Below are 21,336 nucleotides of genomic sequence, written 5' to 3'. Positions count from 1 at the left end.
TCTTTTCTGTACATTTTCTTCCACTAATTTCTTCAGCATGACTCACAGGAAACAAACCATCAGCCACATTTGCACTTCGCCATCTCCTCATTCTGTCACCATGACTCTCCTGTCCATAGGATCTACCAAACATGTACCTATATCTTCCGCCACTTCTCTGTCTCTCTCTGTCATGCATCTCGTCTTCCCATTCTGTCAATGCCTCAAACTGTGTTGGTCTCGGTTCTAGATTCATCATTCTTTCTCTCAAATTTCTCAAAACCGCTAAACTAAATGAACCATGTTCTGGAAATGCCAAAACTCCATTATCTTTTGTATACTTTGCCCAATTGTCCAACCAAATACAAGTATGATATCCGTATTTCGCAACCATAAAGGATGCAGGTGATTTTGGTTGAGGAAGCAACTGTCCCTCTCTAGTCACAATCGGTTTGTCCTTTTTAAATAAACTCTTGATTTTTCCAAACCAGGACTTTTTCTCTTTTTCTGGTGGATTGTAATACATCATTTTGTCTATTCTGTGTATCGCTAGATTTCTCCTACGACTATTCTGTTGTTTTATTCAATCGTAGCACGACTCACACTAACGCACCAATCCCGAGCGTCTATGTCACTTCTGCAACTCTCCAATCCCAGCGCGACTCACACTAACACACCAGTCCTGGAGCGTCTACGTCACCCTGTAATTCTCCAATTCTAGCGCGGCGTACACTAACACACCAATCGGGAGCGTCTATGTCTCTTACGGCTAGCCAATCCTAGCGCAGCCTTTCTGACGTCAGCCTTTCTTGCTGTTGCGGCTCCTACTCCTGCTCCTGCTGACCCCTCCTTTACAAAACTTATCGGTAAATTTTTCTTACGTTCTTTTGACTTACAAATCTGTTAGTAACAACATAAAAATGCCACCATTATCTGGTTCGCTAATCAAGAATAGTTAATGACCTTTCTCACAAGTATTCCGTCTTTCCCGAGAGCAGCGCTTACCTCTGCCCTACTACGGAATCGTTACTTCCGTTGATAAAGTAGCACATCCCTCTACCTAACCATTAGCTAACCAATTCCCCAGAATTAAGACACCTAGTTGGAGACCCAATGCTCCTGAGGAATAAAACCAGAGTTTCACAATTAACCTGAATGCCTTCTCATTCACGTACTTTCATACGAAAATTTAGTACATTCACACAGAATTCTGTCTTTCCCGAGAACAGCGCTTACCTCTGCTCTACTACAGAATTATAACACTCGTTAATAAAGTAGCACTTCCCTCTACTTTATCCTTCTAGGAAGCTTAGAGAACACCTATTACCTTTCCAGTGATAAGCGTAATCAGAGTACCTTCTGGACTCCTGGTACCTAAGACCAGAATTTCACAGGTGACCTTCGCTACCATACACTTCTCTCATACAGAAAATGTTTCTAAAAGCAACACACGACGATGTTACCGAATCAAACCCAGACAATGCGTCGTGCAACTCCAATCGTCACACGTTTTCCCTGTGTACCTACAGGGCAACAACAATTCCGTCTTTCCCGAGAGCAGCGCTTACCTCTGCTCTACTACGGAACCGTTACAAACTTCCGACTTCCTACATCCCAGAAGCTGTAAAACAACATAGAACTCGACACAACTCAACATAGAGTGTTAATACATAAACCAATACCAATCAATAATCAATAAGCAATTTACAAGCAATAAAAACCATCATCTTGCTACCAGAAAAACTGATCCAGCGCAAAATCCCTGGCAACGGGGAAACACCCCGTACCGGTATCCTCCCTGAGTCACAGACCCAACGTCACACTAGCTCATTCACACATGCAGTCATTGGTGGGGCCCATAACACCAACACTCACACGTTGCTTCCACACCGGTCTGCACACACAGGAGGGATAAGAATTCAAGCGCCGGACATGTGAGGGGAACACCTTATAACCTATAGGGAAGGAAAAGTTATTTACAAAATATACATTTACGCCCTATCACCTACAGATCCTTAATCCTAAAACATCAAGGGACTCCTCCCACTTCGGTCAATGAACCAAATTAGTTGGATTGGTTGATGGTGATTTAGAACCAGCTAAAACACATTTTAAGACTTCAGAATCTATCCCTTAAAGAAACCCACAACTCATAATTTCTCGTTAATCAATAATTGTTTATCTAGAATTTCATTTAAATTCGCATTTGTCTCATCAAAGTTTAGAAAGTTTTATATCAAAATTTGAGTAAATCGCGGAACATCATATTTACCTAATCTGGCTAATTGGAGTCCTCTAATTCATTGGCTCTGCATAATTTTTGTCGTGAATTGTCCGGAAACAGGCCAAAGCTCAAAGTTCTTTGCTTAGCACATTACAGTCCCAAAGATCGGCATAGGACCAGATACGTGCAAGCAGCTATCATTGCCCGTAGATTTCGGAAAAGTTCGCAGTCATCAGATATCGGGCAGCATCCAGACCCTCAAAGTTTCAGGCAACGCAAAGCGACGTGATCCAAAAGCAAGTTCGAAGCGAAGCAACGCGAATGAGCCTCCCTCTCTATTCTACCACTTCTTTTATAATACAAAAAAGTGAAGAAGATACATTTTTATATTTTAGAACAGTCGTGATTGGCTGGTTGAGATCGTCTGATGTAAGTTTTGGTCTCCCAGTTCAGTTCGAGGGGTGAGGTCATAAGTTAGACGAAAAGTCGGCTTGTTACGTTTTTTTTCGTACGGTTGATTGTTCTCGCGTCTTGGCAGTCATCCCATCTGTCCTTGTTCGGGTACAGGGTGAACAAAGGTCATGACGAGGTTTAGAAGACTTTTGTCGCATCTGCACAGTTCACTCCGCACCTCATGGGACAGTGGCCACTTCGACGTTTGGAGTTAGCGGCCATCTTGGATTTTAGGCCCAAATGCCAACTTAAGCGAAACAAACACAAAAGAGTAATTAATGCATAGAAATAATAAATCTAATGTTAACCCCTTACTAATCCCTCAATGTGCTTGTATTTATCTAGCGTATAGCAACATTCAAAGCAATTATATTCACCTTTTCGGTCCGCCTCCTGGGCAACATTACAAAAGCAACATATATCATGCAGTATTCTATTATCACACATACTATTGTTAATATGCGTACGGATTTTAGTTACAATGATTATTTAGCCATGCAAAATGCAAATCCCACGTGTAATTCTGATTTTATTATAGAAATAAAATGTAATAATGTTGATTAGTACACATGCAGCACTCGATTAATATTATAATTAATAGATTATATCATTAGTATTTTCATGCAGAATGGAGTAGGTATACAACATTTTTCACTACCCGCTCCATCACCATCATTTATTTAATTTTGGTGTACGTTCTTTATTCACCTTTGCACGATTTCTTGAGGCAGCTACCGTGCAGAAGATGAGCACGTAAAAGAGCCCTTCAATCAGACAAATGATGAAAACTGCTGCTTGCAGTTTTGATTACGGTCACTAGGTGGCGAAAACGTATCATATACATTTAATACGTCCGAGCTGTAGTCTCGTATAAGAAGCGTCGCCTCACTGAAAACACCAAACATTTTAGAACGACAAAAAATTCACTAACTGCAATATGAGACAGCAATAAATCACAAGACAAGTTATGTTTGTAAAAGACATTAAGTGAAAATGTATGTTTCGCATCCACTGATCAAAAAAGTAAAACGATTGACGTTATATTTATCGTCAATCGTGGATCATTTTTTAAAAGTAAAATATATTAAAATATGCCCAAAATAAAACGCGGTATCAATTTCGGAGGTTTAAGGTAGTACACAATGTATCCATTTGTCCTCTTTCTGTTTCTTTGACTAACAAGCACGGAAGCGGATGACAGTTCGATAGAAATGGCGAGCGCTTGAATTCTGTCCTACATCAACCCTTCATCGCTGTTTCCCACATTAATGCCAACTGTCCCGGTACTGGAAAAGGTACCACTCCCTAAACGTGGAGTACAATGGAGGCATATCGGTGTATCGAATGCAGCCAGCTAGCCGGGGAACTGTACAGAGACTACAACCGCGGAGTACTGAAGCTTACCATATGCGTGAGTTCACTTCCGGGTCTTTCTTGAATATGCGTGTGTTGGGATGCTGCTTCCGGGGCGTTCAAACAATGGCCATTTAAACAATATCTCTAGGTTTCTGCTTTAAAGCCACCTTTAGGGGAGCGGCGCGGGCATTATTAAGTTACGAAATTACAACACTTAAGAGCGTAGGAGGCACTAAATATTTGAGTGGTTGGGGCACGAATGGCCTTGGAGCTAGCCTTCTGACACATCAGCAGGTGCACCCTTAGCGATCACCTGTTGCTTTTTCCAGCTGGCCAATTTGCAACAGGCGAAGCCTTCCTGGCACAAGCAAACATATTGCTTCATCCTGGGAAACCCGTATAAATCTCCCTGGACAGGAAAACACTTGTATATAGTCTGTGTCAGTTATGAAGCGATTGGATGCGGGCAAAGATTGTGCAATGTACAACTGCCAACAATAAAATGTAGATCTGTCTGTCACCCACTCTCTAATCTCATCATAAATGAATTAAAGGGAATTCATTAGCATTTGAAGTGGGGAAAACACCCTCTAGTTGCTGAATTGAACAGCGATCAAATTGTGTGATCCTACACAAATACTGAGCCTCATTCTAAGGTCTCAGCTAGACAGCGCATGTGCTGTCTCTTTGAGACATGTCGTTTACACATAGTGGGCCTACAGCTCCTCCACAAATTTTGATTTGCTTGCTGCAGCGTCACTCTCATTTCCTTCATTCCGGTTTGTGAAGACATGCCTGTGTCATGCCCTGTCCTTATCCTTGGAGCATGGACCGAGTACTTGTGCCCATTTGCTGCTCTTGTTTTTGGAGCTACTTTTCTCTCTGTGTTCCAGCACTCCACAGAAGTGCTTGTGTTTTTCCTCTCCGCTGCAGTCTGTTTCGTCTCCTCCTTCTCCACCCCCACCTGCCCACTCCCTGTTTTATAAACTCCCCCACCCACCCTCATTCGTGTTGTGCCTGTGAAATTAAAAGCAGTTCCAAGTGTAACAAGGCGCTCCTGCAACCCTTTTGCCTAGAGCTGTTTGGTGCGTTATTTTACTTTTATTTCTTTTACTTTAGGCATCATTGATGTGTTTTGCAAGCCTCCCCTCTCAGGAGAAGTTCTGGCCACCTGGTGGCTCCTTTGTGTACAGCAGTGAGCACAGGTCCTGAATTGCTTTCAATTTTGTGTTTCTTTACTTTGTTACTCGCCTCCACTTCACCTGTGATTGGTCCCGGAGCGCTCTTGGGGGCACTTAAAATGTATTGGTCTACCTGTGGATGGTCTTCTTTTACAGAATTATAATCTGTTCCGTGCCAGTGTCTACCAACCCCACAGCCACCCTCATGGCATCTGCTCAACATACTGTGATTATGGGCACATCACTTAATTTCCCCATGCCTATAAACAGTGCTTGTGTAATGTAACTAGTGCTCATGTAAAAGGCCTTAGCCTAAGGAAAAACAAATAGATACCTATTTCCTGACTGAATTGTACAAAGTGAAACCAGAAAACCTGGATAAATTGTGGCTCCTCCGATTAAACTGTGTGCTTTTGGAAAAATATTATATTTCACCAAAAGCGTTTTTGTTCATTAGCGCGTGTGAAAGTGCTTTCAAATATGTGAGTTCAGAATACCAGTTGTACAAAAGTATCACATCCAGTAAGTTATTTGCGATGCAGTGCTATAATGTGCCTTATCAATGTCACAGCTCTTCTACACACCGGCCTGCTCTGCCCTCTCGCCTGAGTTTAGATGAGTGAGTTGGGGGTACTGAGGTGTGACTGTTGTACGCAAACTGCCAACTACAGGATGCAACACAAGCACTGTGGAAGGAGGGGAAACTCCCAGCCTCACACAGCTCCGTAACAAGGCTTAATAATAATAATAATAATCTTTATTCGGTTTTTGACATTATAAAACCATAAAAGATATCATGACAAACAAGTGTTCATACTAAGATTTTTTAAGAAAAATATGTTTAGAAAAACAGTTAAAAAAGAACATGTAAGAAGTTAAGTAAAAAATGATTTCACTATTTTACAAGTTTTTTCTGTGCCTCATAATACACTTTAAAAAATTCAATACATGATACACTGTACATTCAGAGTCCAAAGTTTGAAGAGCCAGCATAGCTGGACGACATTGTCTATAGCCCCATTTCTTTAATAAAGGAAATAACCAAACTTTTCGATGGGGATGAAAGAATTTGCAGAACAGTAGTGTATGCAGGTTAGACTGTTGTGAAAGATCATCACATGGGCATGGTTCCATCTGAGTTTTCCAGTTGTTTTTCTCCGGGAATGTAACTAGTCTGAAAAAAAGATTCATTCTGAACCTTGTTAGGAGCATCTTTTCATAAGTTGTAAGCTCCATGATCAGATATGGCTGGATCTTCAGAGACTGCTGTGTCATTATTGCATGAGTAGCTGATTTTTTCGCAATCACTGTTGTCAGTCTAAGGGATTCCAGGTGACTCAAAGCAGCTAGTTTCAATTCCTTTTTGGATATTTCCTTCACTTTTTCCGGCATGTGATAATATTTTTCTAGGCCCAGATCGCAGAAAAAGTCTCTTACGTAGGAGAGCCAGGCTATTTTGTGAGCATGGTCCAGATCCATAGTGTCGCGTAAGATGGTTTTAGTCAGACTATTTTTTTCTGATACCCATACTCGCCTCCAAAGCAAAATAGGTTGGATTTTTATTAAGTCTTCAATATATGGGATTCCAAGTTCTAAGTGTGAGGCATAGATGGAGGTGCCTCTTGGAGTTGATAAAAGGAACCTCATGAAGATATTCTCCTCTTTTTGGACGGGGCCGGTGGGTATATGTCCCCAGAGCCCTGCGCCATATAGAGCAGTGGCTTGGCATTTTGCAACATAGATCTGTAACAATTCTACCGATGGTCTTTTGCCCAGTTTGTTGGAGAATTTCATCAATGCCATAATTGCTCGTTTAAAAAGATGTCTCCTGGCCTCTACTGCCGCTTTCCAATTCAGGGCGTCATCGATCATAATGCCTAGGTAAGGGTACTGTGAGGTCTTGTCGATTCTTTGTTCCTTTAAGAAGATGGACTTTGTTGTTTTTCTTGACCCGCCAACTACCATAACAAAAGTTTTTTTAACATTTATATGGAGGTCCAGGGCACCCATAAAGTCTGCATATTTTGATAGAGATTTCTGCAGTTCAATGGGGGTACGTGCTAGGATAACTGCATCGTCCGCGTAGAGCAGAGCGGGGATCGGGCGACCTTTTGCTCTTGGAAGGTCTCTCCCTCCTCTCAGCATAGATTTTTCTAGGCCATTGGTGTACAGAGAGAAGAGGAAGGGGGCAAGGACGCAACCTTGCCTCACACCCCGCTCTACCCTAAATGGCGATGTCAGTTCTCCTTGTGTCCCATACCTCACTCTCGCCGTGGCTTCACTGTATAGCTCTCTCAGAAAGTCCAAAAGCGGGGGATCTACCCCCATTTCTCTCAACAGTGACCAGAGCCTTGCGTACGAGACGCAGTCGAATGCGGAGGACAGGTCCACATAAACCATATAGATGGAGCCAGGTTTTGCATGGGTATATTTTGAAATTAACAGGCTTAGATTTAGGGCTTGTTCGACGGTTCCAAAGCCCTCCCTGAACCCGAACTGTAAGTCTGATAGTATGTTTTTGTCTTCTACCCATTGCTGTAACTTTTCGAGAAGGACTCTGCCAACCAGTTTGCCCACAGAGTCAAGGAGCGAGATTGGTCTGTAACACTTGGGGTCTTGTCGGTCCCCCTTCTTAAAAATTGGGACCATGATAGAGGATGACCATGACTCTAACAGCCCAAGTTTCATTGTTGCAAGGCAAACTCTAGTGAGAATTGGTACCCAGAGATCTGGAAGATATTTAAATAGATCTACTGGGACCCCATCAGGACCTGGAGCTTTCCCACTCTTACTTAATGATAGGGCCGTATCAATGTCCTGGAGCTCTACCTCCATTAAGATTGGATATACAACTGGGTTGATAATGGAATGATGTTCTTTGCTCGTAGATGTCAATTTAAAGATTTTTGAAAAATGATTTACCCACACATCCTCTTCAATGGCCACGTCTATTTTTGGGCCATTGTTTTCCATTAACAAAGGGGATTTGACTATTTTCCAGAATGCCTGGCTGTTTTTCTGGAATGCACTTTTGTGCAAAGCGTTCCACAGAGATTGTTTTAGTTCTTTTTTCCTGATTTTTCTGGCGGTGTTATACTCCAGTCGAAGAGATTGGATATTGGTAATATCTCTGATTGGGTTTCCGAGAGCTTTTTTCAGCTTGGTGTGTGCCTTGGTACAATCTTGGTTAAACCAGCCTGTAGAGCTTATGGTGTTTCGTTTAGGTGTTTTAGTTAGTAGCTTTCTCACTTGCTCTATTATTATCTTGTAGTTTTCGACAACTTCATGCATCCCTGCATGTGGATCGAGGCAGATCAAGATGTTATTGTAAGTGGATTCTACTAACTGTTTTGTGATGATATTGGGGTCCAGTTTTTCCCATTTTATGGTAAATCCGTTTTTTTTCCCCAATTCAATCCTGTTCTGTGTTAGGGATTTTGCAATATTTACCATATGTGTTCTTAGGTGGTTTGTTTGAAAATTTATTTTTAAAGCGGAATGATCGCTCAAGGTGTTTTCCAGGATTTTAAAGTTGTTAATTTGTTCTTTGAGGCATTCAGTTGCTATTATATAGTCAACAGTGGTCTTGTAACCCCTTCCTCTGTAGGTAGGTTCCAGTTTGTTATTTGATTGATGCATGGGATTTACAATTTGCAAATCCAGATCGGAAAATAATTTATTCATGGCTGATCCCACGCTTGAGTGAATAAAGTGGGGTAAAGGGTTCTCGAATTCGTCCACTATTCCACAAATATCGTTTTTGATGCAGGGATGTAGGTTAAAATCACCACCCCAAATTATGTTAGCATATTCATTGATTTGGTTGGGATGCCTATGTTCATTTATTTTTCCTTGTATTTGGGAAAGAACAATCAAAAAGTTGTCATCCGTTAGATTATTATAGATGTTAATTAGTGTTACGGAGAGCTTTTTCCCTATTTTGAGCGTAAGGAGCTGAAAGTTTGAGAGAAGGTCTATCTTGGAAATCTTCAGGTCAGAGATTGTGTTTGCTAGATAAATGGCCAATCCCCCTTTAGGTCTACCTGAAGTACTAGGGAGGGCAGGAGATGTAAATGTTTTGTACCCCTCGAAATGTATAGGTGTAGTTGACCAGGTTTCCTGTAAGCAGATGATTTGTGTCTCCTTCAAAAAATCTGCTACAGAACCGTCCTCTATTTTGTTTCGGAGACCCGCCACATTCCAAAAGATCACAGAAAGCTGTGAAGAGGTACAATCTGGAACGATAGCTTCTGTTTGTACAGCCGCTATAATAGGGATAGATGGAGCCGAGGTTATTTGTGAAGACTCCAAGGATTTAGTCATTAGTCAATCGACCATTTCCAGACCACTGAAGCGATTCGTGGTCGGTATGCCTAACCAGTTTTGCCCCTTGATGGTATCTCTGTAGTTAAGTCCATGTAATTGGTGGGGCGGTCTCTCCCACTGCTCCCAATTTCTGGGTCTATTTTGTGGGCCCATGTTCTGCCATGGGGCTTCTCTTTGCTGGAGATTTTGATTTACTGGCCACCAGGAGTTATGAGGGTCACAATGTCGTAGCGGTAGTTTTGGACCGATAAACTCTAACTCCCAGGGCTGTGGTATGGGTTTCCGCCAGATATTATCGGAGTCGTATAAGATGTTATTGTTACTAGGTCTTTTTGGGTAAAAGTAAGACAATGATCTTATAGTGATCACCCCTGTGGTGTTACTATGTTCCCAGGAGCAGATGTACTCAGCTATTGTGGGGTCCTCAAATGTAATTACGACACAGTCTCCCCGAATAGTTTTTTTTCTGTGGCCCACCCACGTGGTCCTAGTGACTGAAACTATTCTTGCTTTCCAAGGTGGCGGGACCGGACGATTTGTATTCAACCAATACTGGACCTTGTTTTTCAATGACCAGTTTGGTTCGGTCCCCTCACCTGTAAGCTCCGGGACCCCTGTCATGACTACCACATATGGGCACGCCTCAGGTGGCATGTTTAGTATGGGTCTTTGCTCAGTAGTCCCTTTCAGGGGTCCTTTGATTTTTAATGGCTGCGTATTTGTTGTAGGTAGGTTTTTGGGGGCAGATATACTAATACTTGGCGTATTTGGTGATGACAAAAGTTGGGGATTGTTTTGTGTGGGAATAATCAAGGGTTTGGGAATTGGGTTTTGTGAGTTACGAATGTTTGGTACTATTGGGGGTATTAGTGAAGGTTGTTTTTTGGAGTGTGGAAGGGATAAGGTTGCGGGTTGGTTGAGTGTCGAAAGAGCAGTCGTAGGATTTAAAACTGGTTTTGGAAGGGCTTGAGAGGATATAGATTTGATAGAGCCAGAGATCTTTATTAATTGACTCTCGATGTTGGTCAGTCTGCTCTCTAATGGACGAATATAAGAATTTAAGAGGGAAGCTATTTCTTTAGTTAGTTTTGATAGGTCTCTTTCTTTGCCTAGATGATGTGGGCTTAGGGAATCTGGCGTAGAAATATCTTGGAGGGCATGTGGTGGCTGGTGAATTTCTATCACGTTTTTATTTAAGGAGACAGAATCATGGGGCAAATCAAGTAAATCTGTATCTCCGACCAAAGTTGGGTGATCGGTTGATTTGGTTTTTCCAGTTTGATTTAAGTTTTTTCTAACGGTTCTTTTCTTTATAGCCCCCTCCCTCCTCCCTCTCTTTTGCCTTACTTCTTCGGGGGTTGGATCGAGAAAAATGTTTGGGGTTTTTTCTAGATCACTTTCTGCAAGGGATATACTGAGTTGGGAAGCTGAGAGGTCTACGGTGTTAGGGAGGCTAGGTCTGTTTGCAGCTGTATCCCTTTGAGGTATCCGAAGCTGTGTGACCGGAGATCTCACATTTGCTAATAGACCCATTGAGGATCGACGCGCCATTGCAAGTTCTGTTGAGACCCTCCCCTCGATTAAACTTAAACTTTGGTCTATGAATGTATTGGCTTTTGCGAGAAAGTCATCCATTGGGCCTAACAATTTCTCTCCTATACCGTTTTTTTTTTATTTTTTATGCTTGCTGGATCTCGTATTCATTTTCGCCGGGTTAGGAACAAGGGGTACTTTATGAGACAGCTATAGAATTAGCAGAAGCAAGACACGGAAGTAGTAAGTACCTGTAATGTGATGCTCTCGATAACAAGGCTTTGGAGGATGGGCCGGGCCGGGCTCTCACGCTCTCGAACGGCCTCAAACGGCCCGCTCTTTGCCCGGTCTTCGCCCCGGGCTGCGTCCCGCGCGCGTCCCGCGTTACGCGGTCCGGAGCGCGCTCTTTGAAGGATGGTAGATTGTGGGGGCGTGGCGCTGTGAGGGGGCGCGGCTCACGCGGGAAGAGGACCAGCTGGAGCTGTTGAATGCTGGTCCTCGCAGTCCCGGGGCCTGCGCCTCTCCCTCCTCTGCTGTTGCACAGCTGATTCCGGCGTCCCAGCGGCTCCCAGGGCACAGAATAGATGATTGAAGCTACTCCTGTAGCGTGATGGTATCAGTGCAAGCAGGACACACTGATGCGAGCGGCACCCGCGAAGCGGGTGCCGCGAGTAGTTGAAGGATTTTAGTTGGGGGCGTGGCGCTGTGAGGGGGCGCGGCTCACGCGGGAAGAGGACCAGCTGGAGCTGTTGAATGCTGGTCCTCGCAGTCCCGGGGCCTGCGCCTCTCCCTCCTCTGCTGTTGCACAGCTGATTCCGGCGTCCCAGCGGCTCCCAGGGCACAGAATAGATGATTGAAGCTACTCCTGTAGCGTGACGGTATCAGTGCAAGCAGGACACACTGATGCGAGCGGCACCCGCGAAGCGGGTGCCGCGAGTAGTTGAAGGATTTTAGTTGGGGGCGTGGCGCTGTGAGGGGGCGCGGCTCACGCGGGAAGAGGACCAGCTGGAGCTGTTGAATGCTGGTCCTCGCAGTCCCGGGGCCTGCGCCTCTCCCTCCTCTGCTGTTGCACAGCTGATTCCGGCGTCCCAGCGGCTCCCAGGGCACAGAATAGATGATTGAAGCTACTCCTGTAGCGTGACGGTATCAGTGCAAGCAGGACACACTGATGCGAGCGGCACCCGCGAAGCGGGTGCCGCGAGTAGTTGAAGGATTTTAGTTGGGGGCGTGGCGCTGTGAGGGGGCGCGGCTCACGCGGGAAGAGGACCAGCTGGAGCTGTTGAATGCTGGTCCTCGCAGTCCCGGGGCCTGCGCCTCTCCCTCCTCTGCTGTTGCACAGCTGATTCCGGCGTCCCAGCGGCTCCCAGGGCACAGAATAGATGATTGAAGCTACTCCTGTAGCGTGACGGTATCAGTGCAAGCAGGACACACTGATGCGAGCGGCCACGCAGTACCATAAATATTTATTTGTTGTAATTCGTAGTAGCAAAACCCGTCACAGTGAGTTTCCTTCCGGTATTCCAATACGTGGCATAAATCTGAACTCGAGAGAACAACAGACCCTTGTGCAGCCATATAGGCTTTTTCGACCAAGGCTTGCTTTAGCTAAGGACTCGACTTAGTTACAGTCGGACGGCAGACGAAGCGCAAGCTCTGAAGTATTCAACCGCTTTTGGTGGCGTTATCTTATCAAGCATACTCAACATCACAAAACTCCAACCGGCTGGTGGAGGTCACATGTTTGAGTGATTACTCACATTTAAGACCACAACCTGTGGGTGGAGGTCTTCAACGATTCCTTCGTATTCAGAATCACACCGGATGGTGGATATTAACTGATTACCCTTGGATAAAAATTTTGGATCCTCAATATGCCCTGACTATCAGCAGGGTTCTTGTTCTCCGATCTCTAGTGATTGTCCCATTAGAATCACAGTCTTCCAATTCCATGGATTGGATTCTCTGTCTTTGTGCTTGTCCACTCCACCTTTTACAGTCCTGAAGAAGACCCACCTTGACGCATATTACTCTGCGCTATCTCCAGGGTCGAAACATCGATGTTATTGTCATACTTGTCCATACGGTCTCCGTGACTTTAACTTAAAATCATCCTTGGGTCTCGTGTTCATGTTTACAAATTAGGGGACAGAACAAAATAAGCTTCGAATCCATTGTATTTATGTCACTTATGTATGTTATGTATATAATGCACCATTGACTTCATGTGTCACCACATGTCACTTATTCTTCACTGTAGTCACTAATGTATCGGCTCAATTTAATTGTTTCTATGACAGCCATATTCATCCCAATGTAAATAACAAAAGAGTAAAAAACTCTATTTTTGGCAAAAAATGTTCTGATTTTTGTGTGTTTTTACTATAAAGTTTCATTCCTTCTTTCACAAAAATTGTTTTGCATTTGCTGATAACTTGATATACATCATTGCTTTTGTATTGAATACATGGATCATAATAATTGTATTACCCAATACCTAGGTTCTGAGGGACATAGGGTCACCCCATTAACTCTAATTAGCAATGGACTGGCCTGATGAATGCAAACAGCAGGCAGGGAGCCTAGGCTGGTGTCTCCACCCCCATGGAGCAGCACTGCCTTTTTATCTTCCTGTGTGCTGCTGAGCTGTTTTCCCTTAGTGATTTTGCAAATTCAGTGGCACCCTTAGAAAAGTATTGCCTCTTTTTAGGTCTTGCCTAGGCAGCGCGCATGCGATGCTATAGGAGATGACCTTTTGGAATTGGTCTGCCTTTTTCAAGCACTCGTTCTTGTGCTGGCATCCACCTTGCGGGAGCGAGCAACGGCGCGCTTTCTCATTAAGAGTGATAGTGCTTGTTTTCTTAGTAGTGTCGCTTCTGAAAGTGAAAAATCTTAATTCTGCCAGTCAGTAAGATTTAATTTTGTTTGTCTCTCCTTTCTTAAACGATATCCAGGGTTTGTCGGGTGTATAGGCTGACAAGCCATTTCCATTTTGAAATACCACAGTGCTTGTTCGAAATCGCACATATAAATCTGCTTTTAGCTCTGTGATAAATCTGTTACTCCGTGTTTGACCAGCAGATGGTAGTGTCCGACTGTAATGCTGATTCAGCAAAACGGCACTCTAATGTCTATTTCTCGCTGGAGGTAAGAAAAAAGTAAAATTCAGCCAAATATTTTACTTGGCGGACGGAATGTTGTGTCTAAGTGATTTCTTTTTGGAGTCTTAATAGACTGGATCTTGACCTCCCTCATTGGGAAACTTTACGTGCGTAACCCTGTCTGGCTTATATTGTATGTGTTCGATCAAGAATATGGAACTCAGTTTTTGCACAGGTGGAAGTTTATTTGCCTGATGCAAATGAAGGTGCGACCGATGCTCCTGAAATATGTACCTACGAAATATCTGATTTCAGATGATGGATTTTTGTGTTGACAAGCAACTGATGTCTGCACGGCTGTGTTCTGTTGCTGCAGCGTGGAGTACAAAATCCCTCCCTTCGTCACAGACCAAAGATCTCACAAACACACACTATTCATACATTCGCTGGTGGGGCCCATAACACCAATATTCACTCACCATTAATCTGTGTTTCTCGGGAGGCGATTATCTTCCAAACGCTGACATGAAAGGAATTACCTCTTTACCCTAATGAGGAACAAATCTACGCAACCTTCTGATACTCATTAGGCCCTGAACTTCACCTTTAGTAATCCTCTCATAAATCGGGATGGATCAGTTAGTTGCTGGTTTAGGTTGATTTCCAATTCTCTGATTTACCTTTAAATTAATACATTTTCAATGAATAAACAACCCAACTCGTTCTGCAGTTAATCAAATCAATCTTTATCTAATTAATGCAAATTAAATCATTCATATATTCAAGCCGCCAATCATCATATTTACCTATTCTGGCTAATTGTCGTCCTCTAAGTCAAATCCGGTAGTCTCGCAAATCTATGCCCATCAAATTTAGTAATTTCAGTTCATCAGGAGTTTGGGCATTAATTCAGTCTGTCAAAGATTCAAGGAAACAGCTGTTCTGCAGTGTCACCATCCTCTCCGTCAGCATAACGTCAGGAAAACGAGAAAAGCCATACAACCTCACTATTCTACCATAATTTATAGTAAAATCATTGACAAAAAGTAACAAATATTGGTTTTCAGCTCCTCTGATTGAACAATCAGAGATCGTCTGACAGGGTTCTCATGGAATAATGTCTCTTAGATCATCAGTCTTGCTTGTTCCGGTTTTAAGAGGCGTCTTATTGTTCTTCCGAAAAGCGGGCTTGCTTCCCAGGGCGACCTTGGTGGGTACAGTCTGGTTAGGGTCATGACGAGGCCACTATAGCTGGCGTTAGCGCAGGCGCACTTCACCCAAAACCTCGTGTAGTGTCAACAGTCAAGTTAGGTACCGGAGGCAGCCGTTTTGTGGCAGGCCCAAATGGTCAACTTAAGCAAAAGAAACACAAAACGCAATAAATACATAGAAATAACTAATAAAATATTATTCCCTCGCTAATACCCATATGTATATGTATTTATCTAGCAGAAAGCAACACTCAAGCGGTTTATACTTACTGAATAAAGCACAAATCATAAATATATCACAAAAGCAACATATATCATGCAATATTCTAATTGTCTATCATTAGTATGCGTACATAATTTGATTTACAAATTAATTAAGTCATGCAAATCAATACCACGTGTATTTCAGATATTAATAAGATTGATTAATAATTTCCACTTCAATCCATTAGTTTGATTATAATTAATTAATAAATCTAATTAGCATAAACATGCAAAATGGGGAGGGTATTCACATTTTTTTTTAATTACCCGCTCCAGCAATCTCCCCTTTGGTGATTTTATCACCATACCAACCAACCAAAAATTTTGTTCTGTCTTTTACGGATTTTAAAATGTTTTCTTGCTCTTAATCATAATTCAGTTTCAACCACGTCTCCTCTTTTTGCTGATTCATACATACTCTCCTTCCACTCTTCTAATTCTATCTCCTCAAATTCTCTTTCTTGTTTCTTGTCTTTTCTTCACAATTTTTCACTTTTTACTCTTTTCTTGTTTTTATTATTTCTACAACAAATACAACCTAATCTTATCACTAATATTATGAAAATCACACGTTAATGGAAACAATATTTTACCTATAAATGTACTATCTAACTTTACTAAAAAAAAATGTAATAGCAGCTATTTTCTTTCCGATCTTTTCCCAAACACCTTCAACCTCCAGTGGTACAATTTCATCATGCAATTCAGTAATATTTCTAATATAAATTTTCAGATCTTTACTTTCATCAGGAATGTAAGTACAACAATGTTGAACTTTCAGCATTCCACAGACTCCACCCTCTTTTGCCAATAATATATCAAGGGCAAGTCGATTTTGCATTACCATAGCATGCATGGCAACCATTTCAGGGTCTACCAATAAAAATCCTCCAGCGGTGCTTGTTGACAAGCGATCCACTACTGTTGAAAGTCTTCTAATTTTGTTTGCATTCAGAGATATTCCTACTGCTGGTATCAATGCTCCAAAAATGTCACCTACAATTTCTGTCCAAGATTCTCTCTTACTACGTACTAAATGATTACTTAAACTATGTACACCATCTTCTCCTCTATCCATATGAAAATTTTTCGGAAAAACCAGGCCTACCTAACATGTGCCATACCAGTTGTCTGGCAAACGATAATATGCCCTGTTCCCACAAATAAAATATAATACAGGAAAGACTGGGTCCTTTCCGCCTTTAAATCCCCATCCACCCATGATTCGATATGTATCATGGCACTCACTATTACCTAGAAAATAATTATCATACACAGTTTGATTCCGTCGAATGCAAAATTTCCCTTTCTGAGGCCAATCTAAAGCTATAGTTGGACTAGCTTCTCCTTTCAAATGTTTTTCCCTTTCTACATCCCAGACTGTTTTCTCCACTTTCCCTTCTGCTGCCTTTCTTTGCATTTTCATTCTCCTTTCTTCTACCATGTCTAAGAATGTCCTTTCCTCTTTCTTCAAACTGCACGTCAAATTGTTTCTAAAAATATATTCTAATGTTAGTTCTTTAGTTTCTAAGAAAAATTCACCTAATACCCTAGCAGGTTTTACCTTATTTAGTTTGTTAAAGGCAGGCACTTGCGCAAAAATGTTATCTACATCTGAAAAATAATATTCTAATTTTCCTGTCTGATAAAATAAACTAGCTATTACACTACATGTTATTCCATACGTTGCTGGAAGGTGATGATAAGTCACTCCTTCGGAAACAGAGGTAGGTAACTGCATGCATACGTAGCAGTCCCTTACATCCATTGTCTTTACATATTCATACAATAATTTTGAAAACACATTATTAGAAAAATCTGTTATTGACCTGTCTTTATGTAAATAATTGTTGTCTATTCTAGTCGGAACTACCTTTTGAATTTTCCCTATATTAGATTTGTTCTCACTATGTCCTTCTAATGTATCTATAGTGACCTTGAAAGAAAAAACAAGAGCAAGGATGCTCCATAGAAGCATTAATAATCCTGTACAACAACAACACATCTTACACCATCTTCTCATGAATTTACATCTACCTTTGCTACTATCTATGTTAGCCATCTTTGTTTAAATGGACCGTGTCTTTTGACTTAGCCTCTTTCACTTCACAACTAGTTTTCTAACCTAAGGCTCTAAACACCTATTTGGTTCTACCAGTATCTATCTTCTGACTCAATTTCTTATTTTGTTCATCAACAGCTTTCTTGATCTATTCAGTTTGGCATCTCATCGTTCTTCACTTTCCTCTCGTCATCCAAATACAGAATTTCCTGAACTTCCGTTTCTTCTTCTCCAATTTCGGACAAGAGAACTCTCAGGATTTCCGATTCTTCCTCTTCTTCAACCACTTTCAGTACAGCCTCCTCTGGATTTCCTTGACATTCTGCCTCTTCTCCCTTTTCAGGCAGAGCCACGTACGTCCATTCCGGTGACTTATACTTCTGGTTAGGTTTCCTTGTTATTTTACTTTCTTTATTATCAGTTGTTTCGTCTTCTTTTGATTTTTCTTGACTTGTCACTTCATTCACCTCTTCAGCTCTTGGTGAATTCACTCGTGTCAGTCGATATCTCAATTTCTTTATTTTATTGGGCCAAATGTCATCCTTTGCAACTCTTTTTACTTTACTTCCTTTGTTGTTCTTTTCATTCCTCCAAGCTCTCTTTCTTAGAACTCGTCCTTCAGGTATTTCATTTTCGCTCTCTTCAGACTCTGTCTCAACTTGCTTTGTCTTTTCAACAATTTCTTCTTCCACCACTTGTTTTGTTTTCCCTACTTCTGTCCCTCCTCGGGTCTCCGACACGAAATCTTCCTGCTGACTACTTGTCCCTTCACCTAACTGGATGTTGCAGTTTCCTACACCTCCTCGGGGGTCTTCCGCAGAAATCTGTCCCTCTCTCTCTGTACCTGTCCCTTGTTCACTTAAATTTGTTATTCAGGTGGAATTTCCCTCAGTCTCTCATCTGAGACTTCCTTTTCACGAATTTCTTTTATTGTTTCTTCAGTATCTTTCCCTCTTTTCTTTCTGTGTTCTTTTCTAGAAACTTGCGTTTCTTGTTCGTTTCCGGAATCGCTGGATTCAGAAATCTGCAATCTTCTTCTCAGAGAGCTACTTCTGGGGACTAAAGTTAGACTTGGTTCTGTTTCCCCCCTTTTCAGAGTTTTCTTGTGTTTTTGACTCTTCGTCATCTGACTCAGTACTTGATTCTGATTAATCAAAATATTCTTTTCCTGTGCTATCCACTGGATTTGGAATTCTCAATATGTGACTTGCATGGATCCAGTTTTTCAGACCAGCACACTTCACAGCTGTTGTCGTGGTCAGAATGACTTGTCTTGGCTTTCCCCACCTTGGAACCAAACAATTTCTTCTTCTGTTGACCTTTATCCTTACCCAGTCTCCTGGGCTCAGATCATGGGCTGGCTTCTTTTCAAGGGTGGTGGCATCCGCTCCAACCTGATGAAACACAGAATGAACTGCGTCAGCCAGGCTTTTACAGTATTCCAACATCATGTCATCAGTTATAGTCATCAGCTTGTTGACTGGTATAAATATGTGTCTCATGGCTCGTCCCATGATTATTTCATGAGGACTTTATCCTGTAGTTCTGTCTGGAATTGATCTAATAGTCATGATTACCAGAGGCAAGACATCAGGCCAATTCATACCTGTGACAAAACACATTTTCCCTATTCTATTTTTGATAGTACCATTCATCTGTTCAACCACACCAGAAGCCTCTGGTCGTAGGCACAATGTAGTTTTTGTTGTACATTCAGTGCCTCACAAATTAATCCTACAATCTCATTATGGAAGTGTCCTCCTCGGTCTGATTCAATTGTCACTGGGAACCCAAACCTAGGGATGAACTCTTTCAGCAGTAGCTAGGCTACTGTCATCCCATCATTTCTCCTTGTTGGAAAGGCTTCCACCCACCTAGAGAATAGGCAGACCACAACCAAAACATACCTCAGTCTGTTACAGGGAGGCATCTCAATGAAATTTACTTGCATTCTGGTGAAAGGCCCTCCTTCTCGACCTATTGTTCCCAGACTCACTACTGTCTTTCGCCCAGGATTGTATTGCTGACATATTAGGCATCTTTGACAAAGACTTTCTGCTACAAGTCTGAATTTTGCATTGTACCAGGTCTGCTTAAATGACCTGATCATGGCATCTCTCCCTATGTGTCCCTGGCCATGATACATCCGTGCCATGGTAGCCATCATGCTATCAGGCATAACTGGTCTTCCATCGCGATAGACCCACACATGATCCTTCTCTCTTGGGGCACATCCTGCTTTTACCCATTGTTTCATTTCTTCATCTCCTGCCTCTTCTTGCAACTGTCTTACCTCTTCCCAAGTTCCCACAATATTAGTAAACATCAATGAGCAAGAAGACATTTCTCTTTCCTTAGCCCGATTGACCGAATTCTGATTACGTGCACAATACTGTGCCATGTCATTGGCATATCTGTTTCCTGTGGCGATATAATCACCACCATGACTATGAGCAGCACATTTTACAACAGCCAGTTGTCTAGGCAGCTGTATCGCCTCAAGCAACTGTCCAACCACTTCAGCATTCTTAATAGGAGTTCCACTCGAGGTTAGGAAACCTCTTTGTAGCCATAGTTGGCTAAAGTCGTGGACAACTCCAAAGCCATGCTGGCTGTCAGTTATCACAGTCACTCTCACACTTTTCCCAATCTTGCACGCTCTAGTCAAAGCCACAAGCTCTGCTACTTGGGCCGATTTTACTCCTTTCAGATAGGATGCTTCTATTACTGCTGCAACTGTGCCCACTGCATACGCTGCACTCAGCACTCCTTCATCTGTTCTCAAACATGACCCATCAACGAACATCACAAATTCACTTCCCGGCAAAGGTACATCTTTTATATCTGGTCGTGGTTTTGTACAAAAATCAAGTACATCCAAACAATCATGATCTGCTTCATCTCTTACTTCCACATTCCCAGCATCAGGCAACAATGTTGCAGGATTCACATTCAAACATCTTGCAAGACTCACATTAGTTGCACCTAATATGACCTTTTTATACTTAGTCAGCCGACTGTGTGTCATATACCGAGTACGTCTCCTTGTTAACAGGATCGCTACATAATGAGGTACAAACACTTTCAGTGGATATCCCATCACAATTTCTTCACTCTGCTCCAAACATCGGCATGTTGCAGCTACCGCTTTCAAACATCCAGGTAAAGCTACAGCTACTGGATCAAGCATTGATGAAAAATGGGCAATTGGTCTCCTCAGTTTTCCATGCTTCTGTATTAACACAGAGAGTGCACATTCATTTCTCTCACTGCAATACAACTCGAATTCTTTCTCGTAGTCAGGCATACTTAATGCAGGTGCTTCACACAAACCATCTCTCAATTTCCTAAATGCTGCCAATTCCTCCTTGTTCAACTCAATGGGATCTTTCACATCACTTCTCGTCAGTCGTACCAAAGGTTTTGCAATCAAAGAGAAATTGCTGATCCACTGACGACAGTATCCAACCATTCCCAAGAACATTCTCACCTCTCTTTGAGTCATGGGAGCTCTCATTCCTTTTATAATTCTGATTCTGTCTATTGTTATTTTTCTTAGTCCTTTCTCAATGTTATATCCTAAATATTTTACTTCCTTATTGCAAAATTGTAACTTTGACGGGGACACTTTAAGTCCTCCATTTGCCAA

The 21,336-nt window shown here is 42.2% G+C and overlaps 1 protein-coding gene and 1 long non-coding RNA gene across 4 annotated transcripts in view; one reads left to right on the top strand and one right to left on the bottom strand.

The window, feature by feature from the left end:
• Nucleotides 1-2,141: 2,141 nt before the first annotated feature.
• LOC146821095 (uncharacterized) lies at nt 2,142-3,711 on the bottom strand. The gene is made up of 2 exons (XR_014963093.1): nt 3,365-3,711; nt 2,142-2,903 (listed from the first exon to the last, which is right to left on the bottom strand). It is a non-coding gene; the product is annotated as an uncharacterized LOC146821095 (long non-coding RNA).
• Nucleotides 3,712-3,931: 220 nt separating this feature from the next.
• The window catches only part of ARV1 (ARV1 fatty acid homeostasis modulator), a 130,840-nt gene continuing 113,435 nt past the window's right edge, over nt 3,932-21,336 (top strand). For all 3 annotated transcript variants that reach the window (XM_085612039.1, XM_085612038.1, XM_085612040.1), the window contains exon 1: nt 3,932-4,067. In XM_085612039.1, the coding sequence (XP_085468165.1) occupies nt 3,978-4,067 (90 nt within the window). In that variant the 5' untranslated portion in view covers nt 3,932-3,977. The remainder of the gene's footprint in view (nt 4,068-21,336) is intronic.

This window comes from Triturus cristatus, chromosome 6 (assembly GCF_964204655.1).
Source record: "Triturus cristatus chromosome 6, aTriCri1.1, whole genome shotgun sequence".
Taxonomy (NCBI): Eukaryota; Metazoa; Chordata; class Amphibia; order Caudata; family Salamandridae; genus Triturus; species Triturus cristatus.
This window is presented reverse-complemented; position numbering and strand designations above follow the sequence as displayed.